The sequence below is a fragment of the Ascaphus truei genome, chromosome 2 (assembly GCF_040206685.1).
Source record: "Ascaphus truei isolate aAscTru1 chromosome 2, aAscTru1.hap1, whole genome shotgun sequence".
NCBI classification, from domain to species: domain Eukaryota; kingdom Metazoa; phylum Chordata; class Amphibia; order Anura; family Ascaphidae; genus Ascaphus; species Ascaphus truei.
Window position 1 is genome coordinate 23,128,807 of NC_134484.1, and position 12,963 is coordinate 23,141,769.

General features: G+C 40.8%; 1 protein-coding gene across 1 annotated transcript in view; it reads left to right on the forward strand.

The window, feature by feature from the left end:
- COL22A1 (collagen type XXII alpha 1 chain) overlaps positions 1-12,963 on the forward strand; it is a 515,441-nt gene that overhangs the window by 36,724 nt on the left and 465,754 nt on the right. Inside the window, exons 2-3 of the mRNA XM_075581796.1 lie at positions 10,721-10,866; positions 11,820-12,386. Coding sequence (XP_075437911.1) covers positions 10,773-10,866; positions 11,820-12,386 — 661 coding nt within the window. The 5' untranslated portion in view covers positions 10,721-10,772. The remainder of the gene's footprint in view (positions 1-10,720; positions 10,867-11,819; positions 12,387-12,963) is intronic.

The window sequence follows — 12,963 nt, forward strand, 5'->3', positions numbered from 1 at the left end:
ACAGCAGTACTGGTATTTCCTTCAGTGATGGGGAAAAGGGTGCTACAAGTATATAATATGTGTTTATTTTGATACACTAGAAATTGTATCAAAATAGTATTAAGTGCAGCGTCACACTGTTAACCTAGGAAAAAAATAACAATGCTACTCTTAGTAAAGTTCAGTTCTACCCCTAGAAAAATTCAGCGCTACCCCTAGTAAAATTCAGGGCTACCCCTAGTACAATTCAGCACTTTCCCTAGTAAAGTTCAGTGCTACCCCTAGTAAAGTTCAGTGGTAACCCTAGTAAAGTATTTATTGTGTTGGAGGTTTTCTTTAGCATTTCAAATCCAAATGCTGGTTAAAACTAAAGTAACAACTTATAAGTTGGGGGGCTCAGCTCACCAATTTGTAGTCTCACGGTCTATAAACTTATTTCAAGGAAGAGAGAGGCATAGTCAGAGATTCTTTTAAATTTGCCATTTCATTTTGAGGAGACCATGCAAAAAGTACACAGGTGGCCTTCTCTATTCCTTGAAAGTAGTCTACAGACTGTGAGTCTACCAAATGGTGCGCTGTTCTCTCCAACTTATTAGATGTTACTTTTTGTTCCTATATTTTTGTTGTGGCAACACTGATGGGTACAAGTACCCCAAAAATATTCTTATCTTAATTGAATGAATTCCCTTTTGTATTTCTCTTGATTGCTAATTAAGACTATTCCTTGAGTCAAGGAGCAAGGTACAGTTTTCAAATAATTTCTGGGCAAGCCATCCGGCTATCTGAACAAGCTCCTCACCCCTACCACACCCAGCACTTATCACCTGAAATCTGACTCCAAAAGACTGTTCACTGTCCCATGGTTCAACCGTGCACCTCACGTCTGGAGTAACCTACCGGAGATTCGCAAAGCCGTCACCAGTTTAAGTAATTTCAAGACTTCAGCTGTCTCACATTTAAATCTTGACTACGAGTGTTACAAATGCAGATTACATAGATTGTCTCGGACTACCCCATTAAATGTCTGTATCTATAACTTGAAACATCTTTTCATTTAAAGTAACCCTGTATTGTCAACATAACACTTTGCCCAGGACATACTTGAATTCGAAAGGTAACTCTCAATGTATAATTTCCTGGTAAAACATTTGATAAAATAAAAGATACTGTACCATAAAGTATCTGTAACAGTTTGTATGCAAGAAGATGAAAAGGCAGAAGGTAATATACTACATTAACCAACCTTATTGCTAAATGAATGGCAGATGTTTTGGTTATTATAAAGTACAGTAGGTTTATAGTTAAGACGGGCACACAAACCTTGAATTAACTTTTAAGTTTTTATTCTCTCTAGTTTATATAATGATTCTTTTGCAGAAGAACACATGTCTACATTCTGTGAGTTACCATATCTATCATGTTCTGTAACCACCTCCTGAGGGGTTACTAAAAATGTTTGGAAATTAGTCCAGATCTGCCTGCAGATAATACCGGCAGGACCAATTTATCTCTGACGTAGGCTGATAAGGACATTGTTCAAATGATTTACTATTTCAGGGTTGCTATATTACTCCAGTTACACATAGTTTTCGGGTTAGCAGGTTTAGTTTAACATTAAATTAGAATCAGGAGCTTCTGAGGTCAGCTCCCCCATTTGCTTTGAAGATGAGCTCATTTTCCTTTCACCCAAATATACTCCAGTTATTAATACATGGAATGATATTGTACGATTTCCTCATGTACAGATGTAGAAAGATTTATTCCCTCGGTGCCACAATTTGGAGTGGTTAATGCGGCTGGAACATGGCTGCATTGTGGCCACGTAGCAGCTACAGCTCAGGGTTGGGAGGGTAGTACATTTCCTAGAAGGATTAACGCTGCTTCTGAATGGGACTCCGACAGCATTAATCCTACCAGGCCAGCAACTATCTGTAAGAACTGTGCAGATAGAGCAGGGAGAAGCAGTCCCTCTCTGTGTGTCCCCCCGCACAGCTCTTACAGCAGTTCTTCCTATTTCTATTATTCATTTTTGTACGTGGGATTGAAGCAGGGGATCTCCGGAGCTGAACCCCCATTTAACTTCAGAGACCCTATGCTTCCTGAGTTTCAGACCTGGGTCGGCGGTGCCAGTATCTACTGCAACATAAACGCGTCAGAGTGTACTTACTCGCTGTAGACGTTGAACATTTGATGCAATAAAGTTTTTTATTTTTTCACGTCGCTTGGTTGATTATTGGAGAGCAGTGACCGCCGAGCTTTCCTCTTTGTTTTTTGTCTGTTCACGTATCACCTCACCGGCAGGAGGCCGCCACCTCGATCAGCAGTCTGGAGCACGACACCGCGTCGCATCAGCTACACCCGGCAGTTTTGCGCTATGTTGTGAGTACTTGCCAGCTGATTTACCCTTCGTTGGACACTGGATGTAGGTGAGGCTAGCACTTACTGGGTTAAATTACTGGGAGAGGGAGTGGCTCAGTGAGTAAAAGACACTGACTGGCACTGAGAGTTTGAAGCAGGGGAGCCTGGTTCAATTCCCGGTGTCGGCTCCTTGTGACCTTGGGCAAGTCACTTTATCTCCCTGTGCCTCAGGCACCAAAAACATTTTTTAACAAGCTCCACGGGGCAGGGACCTGTGCCTGCAAAATGTCTCTGTAAAGCGCTATGTATAACTAGCAGCGCTATACAAAAACATGCTATTATTATTCTTTGATTTACTTAGGGGCACTTCATTGACGGGCCCTATCTGTACTTCTACCAGCTCTTGCTATATAGCTCCCCATACTGAGTTATTGTGTACATCCATGGAGGACATATTATCTATTAAGCGGTTTATTCCATGATGTTTATCTCCGATTTCCTACGGACCATACGTTGCCTGCTCAGTTTGTAGCATCAGCTACTCGGGGTTCACTCCCTGTTTTTTTCTAGTATCTACTAGAAGTTTATATCTCCTGAGTCATGGTCTACATGACCGGGACATTTAAATAGCATGAAGATATTGGCACACCCTACTGAGGTCTATATCTAGTGAAACAGGGGGTCCCCGGACCTCAAATTAATTAGGCTCAACTCAGGAGAACCCCTGTTTCAAACCTGTGTAAAAAACATAATAATAATTAAAATAAGCTTAATTACCTTAGTGGCTAACCGCTAAGCTAATGAAGGGGTTAACCCCTCCTGCCATCCACCTGCCCTACCCTCAAATAAACATACCCTCTCCCCTCTCTAGACTAATGCCCAATATTCCTATATGCCAAATGGGGCTAATAGTGCTTTGGGGCATTAACCAACATAAAATAAACATACAGTATATACCACAACAACAAAAAATAACATTAAAAACCATTGATTGTCACTGTGGATAACAAGACCCTCTAAATGGAGAGCCTAGATAACAACATTGGCAATTAATATTAAGCTTTAATGAACCTTTAATTAACATTAGGAACTGCCCTTCATTACTTAAGTGGCTAACTGCTACGGTAATGAAGGGGTTACATGTGGTTCTTTCTTATAATGTATATTCATTTGCCTTCTTTCTTAATTTATAAATAGACATTTGTGAAGGTTTGTCCACTCTGCCTAATGAGAAGAGAGCAATGTTCTTACTTTTATGGGGTGTATACTGTAGCAACAATTTGGAAAGAAGCTTGGATAACCTTGTCTGGGAACGATTTATCAAAAATCGAAACAGGTACAGTAGCATGTTATGTAATTGGTGGTTGTGCAAAACCTTATCACTTTTTTTAGTTAAGCCCATATGGTCCATATTTAGTGTATAAAGCAGATATACTCCATAAACACCTTAGGGAGCCAGAAGATACCTTATAGCTGTGAAGGGTGGCAAACTCCTTTCCAGGTTTTCAGATTCCAGATCGGGATTTTGCTCTTACTCGCCCTCTGTGGCTGGATCGTCCATTTTTGTTCCTGGCAACTTCCTTTAAAAGGCCAGCCCTGTTAGCAGGAAGTTGCCGAGCAAAGTTCCAGTTTCTTGCTGTGTTCATGCAACGTGTTTATGCTTATTGTCTCTCACGTTACCAGACCCGGCTCACGTACCTTGACTACCCTTGTCTTCAGCCCGCCCCGACCATTGCAAGTACCTCAAATAACCTTTTTTTTTTTTTTTTTCAATTTTTTTTATTGTTTTAGAGAGACATAACAAATATATAGTCTTGGAATACATGTGATGTTTTAACAGTGTCACTTGTCCATACAACAAAGGGCATTAACAGTTCGTCATCATTACTGAAATAAAATAGTTGCTATAACACTGTTTTTGAATAAGTGTGGTCTGTCTTCCTATTTCCGGTTGTGTTAGGGAAGCAGCCGCTTCCGTAGGCGTCTCTCATGAGCTTAACAAAGGAAAAAGAAGAACGTAGAAAAGAAGAAAAAGAAGGGTGGGATGGGTGGAAGGGGGGGGGTAGGACGAGCCCATTTGTCTGGTCTTTCTGTATTTATTTCTATGGGGTTTCTAGTTTCCTGGCCATATTTCCCAATTTTTGTGAAATTTGTCAGTTTTCTGGTTCAACTGTGCTGTGAGGAGCTCATCATCTTTATTTCCCTTAGTCTCCGTAAAACAGTCTGCCTAGAAGGCGCATTCACCTTTTTCCAGGCAGCCGCAATAACACAGCGGGCAGCTGTCATTACATGAGTGATCATCTTACTTTCTGCCATTCCTAATTCATCTATTGGTTTGGCCAGCACCATGGTCAGCGGTTCCACCTCAACCTCCACCCCCAAGTACTCTCTGATCAATGTTTGTATCATGACCCAGAATACCTGAATTTTTGGGCAACTCCACCAAATATGAACCATATCTCCTTTTTGCCCGCATCCCCTCCAGCACAAATCCGGGGACCTCAATTAACCTTTTGATTTCAGCCTGCCCGACCACTGCTACTATCCTTGTCTCCAGCTTGCCTCAGCCTCTGCATCCACACCGACTACGCATCTCTGCTGCCAGCCCTGATCTTCGGCCTACGACTAACTACTCTATCAGTCCCTCGGAATCTGCGCGCCTCTCACAGGCGATCACGGGGCTTTTATTTTATTTTTAATAACATATTATTGTTGCAGGGGGTCTCCGGTGCTGAACCGCAATGATTTCCGTTTCGGGACCCCCTACTTCCTCATTTGGCACTGGATTCTGCAGCGTTGTTGTTAGATGGACACCCCTAATTATGGGGAATGAGTAGCTGTGCCAAATGAGGAAAAAGTAATAACTCTCAGCTTGGGCATCTGAAATTTAGTTTCCTTTCAGTTATATTGAAAAAATATGCAAAAAAATTTAGAAAGCAAACTCTTCCCTCAATATTTAAAAAAAAATTATAAAGCAAACTCTCTTCCCTCAATATATATATATATATATATATATATATATATATATATAGAGAGAGAGAGAGAGAGAGAGAGAGAGAGAGAGAGAGAGAGAGAGAGATTGCTTTATAATTTTTTTTGCATATTTTTTAGATATATAATATTTATTTTTTCATATAACTTGCTCTGGGAGTCCCCGGAGATGAACCAACTCACACTGAGTTCAGGGACCCCCCTGTGAAAAGGTATAGAATCAATATGGCTAAAAGAGTCACACAATAGTGGTAACTCCATCTGGGAGTTCTCAGAAGTCAAAGAACCACTAATCAGCCCAGAGGGACCCTCTACCTTTTTTATTTTAATATATCTTTGTAAAATTATGCCTCTGAGATTATGGAGGTTAAAGCAACAAAACATGTGAAATCTTATGGTTTTTTTTTAAATCAATAATTTCTGTAGTATTAGATAATAGTGACCTGTTTTTTTTTTTTTTTAATGAAACTCAATTCCATTTTTAATGTGTTTTAATATACTGAGCATTCTTAGATTTCTATAGCAGACTTAGTACATGTCCCCAGCAGTGCAAGATCTTTGTAACACTTTCCTGTGTGTAATAATTTGTTGCCAATTTTCCTAGCATTTTGAGCTGCAAACTGTAACAATAGTCAATGTTATCTTAGTAATATCTGGAAACAGTGTAGCTGTTGGGTTACACTGACTAAAGGATTGATTGATTCAAACTGAAAGGCGGCCATTTAATTAGGCATCAAGATTTATAACAGGAGCACCAAACGATTGTCAGTTTATATAAGAATGTAGAATTATACATTGTCACATGCTTTACATATAAAAAAGAAAGCAAGAAAAGGGGAGGGGGTGTAGTGAAGCTGCTTTAAGTGAGGCCTCGTCTCCACTGCTCGAGCTACGACGCGCATGGCCCGAACAAGATATTCCTTTACGCGCCTGTAGAAAACGCGATGCGCGACCGCATTTTGTAAAGGCAAGGAGTTTGTCTTTTCTAGTGGCGATGGCGTCACATGGTTTCCTGTAAACCAATGATAGCGCAGATGTTTTAAAGCCAATCACAGCGAGTTACATTTCAACCAATGGAAGAGGATGTGACATCATGGCCGCGCCCACTCGTCGTGCATCCCGTCGCAGAAGGTCAGTGAGTGGCGAGTCCACTGATCGCAACTTTTACGTGTGCACGCGCCGCCAGACACCCTGCCGCATGCGTGCACACGCTCGGTGGGGCCATAGCCTCAGTGAGAAAACATCTCCATCACACAGAATGCATTACATTCAGACATATTGTATACAATACAAAAAATATTTGTGTGCACACATCCATATACTGTGCAGTTTGTTATAATTTCCCCTGTTCAAAATTGTTTCTAAATGACAATATGAAAGTGAGCACGCATTGGTGGTTAGTTGTCAAAGTCTGCAAAACTGGTTGGGGGAAAAAAAGGAAAATGAATCCTATTGAAAGGAGCCTGAAAACTTTGACAAGCAGCGCATTTGTGTATCACTTTTAATCATCCTTCCTTTTCCGGACAATTTCTTACTTTTTGTCTTGCTACATTTATTAGCTTGTTTACTAAAGCCTGGGATAAATTAACGCTTTTTGGACGCATCAGCATGGATGAATTATTGTCAGAATAAAACATTACGGCACAATTTAGCTGCAGAATGACGCCCCCGATTCCAATTTACGTAAATAAATAAATGGGGTAAAGAAAAGAGTTTTCAGAATTTGGCACAAGCTATAGTGCATTTACATTTTTCCTGTGAGTTACACGAGCCGGTGGAAGGTGGCTATTTCTGGTCCATTGATGGACAGTTAGGGCAGTTGTTACAGTAGATACAGCAGTGTATCCCCCAGTGAGGTCTGAAAGTGTTATACGTTCCATTTTAACAAGTGACATCATTCAGTTATCATCATTTGATTCCTGCTCCTTTTGATTTGGCCAGTGAGGACTTTTTTTGAAGGAATTACAAAAAAAGAGTTATATTTGGAAAATAAATACAGCTATTAAATTGTAGATGTGGTGCTGAACTCTAGATGGAGCTTGATCATTAAACACTTCTAAAAACATTCATTTCACAATAAAGAAATAAAACACAAGCATTGATTATTGTGTATTTATAGTATATGGGTTTAAAAAGTTTAGTGTATGCCAATAGTTCACACGCTGTTTTGGCAAAAATACCAACATTTGTTAACAAACACTATGGGTTGGTTGGCCGGTTTCAGAAGAGGAGAGGTGTAGAGATATGTGAATTCTTCACCCAAGTTCATGACCCATGCAAATATTTGCTTCTTTTTTTTCTGCCAAAGATAAGATTGCAATGACTGTCGTATTGTGAGGATCGGCGTAAGGTCCTGCCCCAGTCACGCATCTAGTGACGCATGTCAGCCACAACCTGCGCCCAGGCGCGCGTTACTAGAAGGGGAGACACCGCAGGGATCGTCTCCAGGCTCCGCCCCGTGATGCATCCCGCGACGTCACGGGTGATGCACGTCAGCCGCAACTTGCATGAAGACACCGCTAGGAAGAGAGACACTGTAGGGACCGACTCTCTGACGACATGGGCAGCGTACAGCCCGCTCTGACTACGCGCAGACGTCGTATTGACACAGGCACTCAAGGGCTTAATTCAATCCATTATCCAACAGCTGTTACTGACTCGGCCCCTGCCTATCGGTACACAGCATACCTATGAAGCTCACTCCCTGAAGCCTCCCCATTGGCTCTCTGTGCTTTAGATGCTCAGTTAGCCTAATGGCAATTTGGCTGAGCATAAACTTGTTTTCATTTGTGTGCTTACCTCCATCTTCCTGTTGCCTTGTCTTGTTTCGTTCCTTGTATTTTGACCTCAGCTTGCACACTGACTCCTGACTTCTCTGACCCCTGGACCATGGCTACAGACTCAACTATTTTACTCACTCTCCACCTCTGGACCCCGGCATCGCATTTCTGACTATCTGATCTCCCCACTCCTTGATCACGGCAAGTACCTCGACCAATCTGACCTCTCCTACCCTGACCCGGCTACACGACTACCACTCTGCACTCCAGACGTGTCTTCTCAGTTGTTGGTCGGTGGCTATCAATATCCCCACTTCAGCCTCGTGGTCCTGCCTTGTTTGTGGTGAGCGCTCGTGACACGTATGTCTTCTTAGCAATATTATTATCATTTACAGTATTTGTAAAGCGCCAACATATTCCGCTGTTACATACAAATACATATAAGGACAAGCATGCACAAAGAGATACAAAAGGTAGTGAGGGACCTGCTCGTGAGCTTACATGGTGACATAGTTATATAGTAGATGAGGTTGAAAAAAGACATGCGTCCATCAAGTTCAACCTATGCTAAATTTAGATGACCGATACTTTATCCTATATCTATACTTACAGCATATTGATCCAGAGGAAGGCAAACGAAATCTACAGTGAAATATTATCCAATGATATCTCGTAAGGGGAAAAATAAATTCCTTACTCTCCAAGAATTGGTGATTACTCCCTGGATCAACATCCTTCCCATGTTTACTTATTTGATATATCCCTGTATACCTCCCCTTTCTAAAATGATGTCCAACCTTTTTTTGAACAAATCTATTGTATCTGCCATCACAGTCTCCATGGGTAATGAATTCCACATTTTAACTGCCCTTACTGTAGAGAACCCTTTCCGTTGTTGCTGGTGAAATATCCTTTCCTCCAACCTTAATGGATGACCTGAGACCTTTGTAATGTCCTTAAGATAAGTAGTTCTTTTGAAAGCTCCCTGTACTCTCCCAAATATATATTTGTATATGGTTATCATATCCCCTCTTAGACGCCTCTTTTCTAATGTAAATAAATCTAATTTAGCTAGACTCTCCTCACATGTTAGATTGTGCATCCCCTTTATTAATTTAGTGGCTCTTCTCTGCACTCTCTCTAGTTCCATAATGTCTTTTCTAAGGAGTGTTGGCCAAAATTGTACTCCCTATTCAAGGTGTGGTCTTACTAATACTTTATAAAGGGGCATAATTATGTTTACTTCCCTCCCATCCATTGCCCGTTTAATGCAAGATAAGATCGTGTTTGCCTTTGCTGCTACTGCATGACTTTGGGCACTATTGCTAAGCTTGTTGTCTACAAGCACTCCTAAATACTTCTCCATTAAGGATTCCCCCAATATATCTCCATTTAATTTGTAAGTCGCCTGTTTATTCTCAGTTTCCTAAATGCATAACCTTACATTTATCTGTATTAAACCTCATCTGCAATTGACCTGCCCAAGTTTCCAGTCTCTCCAAGTCCTTCTGAAGAGAAATTACATCCTGCTCTGAGTTTACTACCTTACACAATTTAGTGTCATCAGCAAAGATGGAGACGTTGTTCTCAATGCCAACCTCAAGGTCATTAATAAACACTCTATATGTGTACTGGGTAGAATATATTCAGCAATGCTGCTACTGTCATTCCATTGGTATCGGGGTGGGGTAGCTATAACCCGGGCAGCCCGGACAAAGCCCGGGGCCCGCCCTCTTGGGGGGCCTGCTCTCCCCCCCTGTTAGCAGCCCGGCCCCCTGGCCTCACATTAATTCCCTGCAGCGGGCAGGAACACAGAGAGAAATCCCTTCCTCTGCAGGTGGGCATGGCCTGGGTCAGGGGGTGGGCCCCTGAGATGCAGTACGAAGGACAGAAGGGAAATTCCTTTCTCTGCAGAGCCTCCATAGGTGGGCGGGGCCTAGGTCATGGGGCGGGGCCTCATGTAGTGCAGCGTGGGGCTTAAAACTGAGGGAGGCTGAGAAAAGTGAGAGGGAGGGGAAGGGTTAAATCACAGGGGTAACAACAGACATGAAAAGGAAAGGATACAGGAAGGAAGAGACGCAAAGAGAAAATGAAGTACAAGAGAGGGAAAAGAAAGACATGAGGGAGAGCGAGGCCAAAGAGAGAGCAATGAGAGAGCAAAAAGAGAAAGAGCAAAGAGAATAGAGAGAAAGAGGAGAGAGACCAAAGAGTGCCAAGAGAGAGAGGAGAGAGAGACCAAAGAGTGATAGAGAGCGCAGGGAGAGAAAAGAGAGAGAGAAAAGAGAGCAGAGCGCAAGAGAAAAGTGAGAGAGAGCAAAGTGAGAGAGCAAAGAGAAAGAGAGAACAAAGATAAAGATAGAGAGAGAGAGAGCCATGAGGGGTAGAAAAGACAGAGAGGGAGACGAGGGGGCCTTAAATTTTTTTAAACCTGGGGCCCAAACATGTCTAGCTACGCCACTGAATGGTGTAGAAAATTACAAATGAAAAATAAAGAAATGTAGTAGAGCCACATTTGCAGTTGATCTGTCAGCTGTAATCCCAATTAATATCTAGTTCACAACAAAGTCCAGTCATAATTTAAACCACTGTACTAATCACTGCTTCTCAAACAGGTTAACGTTTTGATGAACTACACCCATTGCAAGCAAGAACTCGGCCGGAACAATGTCACATACAACAGGACATCGAATACCTCACATATTCCTTCTAATCATGGTTGTAGCGTTTGGAGGAGACCAATCACAAGCAGAAAGAGCAGGTATCTCATTTTACTCTGTTAGTTTTAAAATTGGAACACATACCTGTGTGCATTTACACTGTGCAATATTTTGTTATGGATTACAAAGTAATTTTGAATGGTTCGTAACTATGCTATTTAAATATTCTGATCTTCCTACAGTATTGTACCTCCATGCAAGCAGATATTGGTTATGTTGGAAATATACACATACTGTACAGTATATGCTTGCTCTTTTTAGCAGACTAAACAAATATGACCCTCGACTTAAAGATGTGTTCAATAATCTCCCTAGGATGGAATTGTGCTCCATCATATTATTAGCAGTTTAACGGAAATAATCAAAATGATCATCTAAATCTGATTACAAAAAGTGTTGCATGTTTCCTGGGATACTACAACAATCATAAGAAGAATACATTTCTGTTCTGACAATTTTGAGCAAATAAATTGACAACAGAAAGTCAAAGACTGAATCAAATAAACTCTCCAATCAGCTACATGAAGATGTGTGAAAATCTAAAATTCTAAACTTAAAGCTGTGCTTGATTGAGGACAATGAAAGATTTGACATCCACCAGTGTCCTTTTCAATCTTTCTTCTTAAAGGGTTGGAACAAAGGGCATGCTAGAACAAAAAAACAGACGGAGAAGGAATTGTTAAGGCATGAGAGCAACGGTTTCATATTGATGCAAAAAGCGTAAGCAACAGGGATAGATTGTATTCATCAAAAAAACAAAAGTAGAGGGGGCGTGAAGCATCTGGAATACTTTGTTATCTTATTCAGTTCTCCAGTGGATAAGCCCAACATGTTGTCCCATGACCAGAAATATTGGTCTACATTGGAAAACTGCTATTGCCGTTCCTACAACATTCAAATAGGACTATATGCAACACAGAAATGCATGGTATAGTGATGTGCATAGCTATTGTTTGTAGCCTTGTTTCAGAAATCTCTTGTTTTCAATTTGCAGGCTGCAAGAACGTCCACTATGATTTGGTTTTCATTTTGGATACATCTTCAAGTGTAGGCAAGGAGGATTTTGAAAAGGTGCGCCAGTGGGTAGCAAATTTGGTAGAAACCTTTGAGATTGAACCAGATAAGACCCGTGTGGGAGTTGTAAGGTACAGCGGGAAACCCACCACCGAATTTGACCTGGGAAGGTACCAAACTCGTGAGGACGTAAAAGAAGCTGCAAGGAACATTAAATACTATGGAGGAAACACAAACACGGGGGATGCTCTACGATATATAACAACATACAGCTTCTCTGAAGAGGCTGGTGGAAGACCTAGTGACCGGGCAATTAAAAAAGTTGCTATCCTTTTGACTGATGGAAGAAGCCAAGATTTGGTGTTGGATTCAGCCACTTCTGCACATACAGCAGGCATTAGGATCTTTGCTGTTGGTGTTGGGGAAGCCCTTAAAGAAGAATTGGATGAGATTGCCTCTGACCCTAAATCAGCTCATGTATTTCATGTCTCTGACTACAACGCCATAGATAAAATCAGAGGAATACTGAGAAGAAGACTCTGTGAAAGTAGGTGGTCAATTTCTTTATTATTCTAATTAATTTAATATACAGTGTGTGCTCATTGCCTGTACTGTATATAAACATGTATTAATTTTATATACCTACTGTATACTCTATTCGGAATTGCCATATATACTTTTTTGGTTTTATATTTTAGTGTTTTATATATACTGTACATAAAATGCAAGAAAACGTTGGTGCAGAAAATAGGAAGGCCGACGGGAACATTTCACTTTTACTTAAAATGCTTACAAAACACACTCAAGATGAGAGAAAAAAGTTATTAAACTGCAAAAACAAGTCATATGACTGGTTATATATGGTTAATATGAGCTGCATACACAAAGGGAGGAGCACCGGTAATATGTACAGTATTTGGCTACAATAGGAGGCTTTCTATGGTATCTAGATCTATAATAAGGTTACATTTTTTTAACCCAAAAAAACAAACAATTTTGATGTCAAGGGGTTAGAAAATAATAATAAATGTAATAATAATAATAATAATGTGATATAGTGGTGTAATGTTCAGATTGATACACCTCCAAGTTTAATTGCAATTTCACACAATTATAATTTTTGT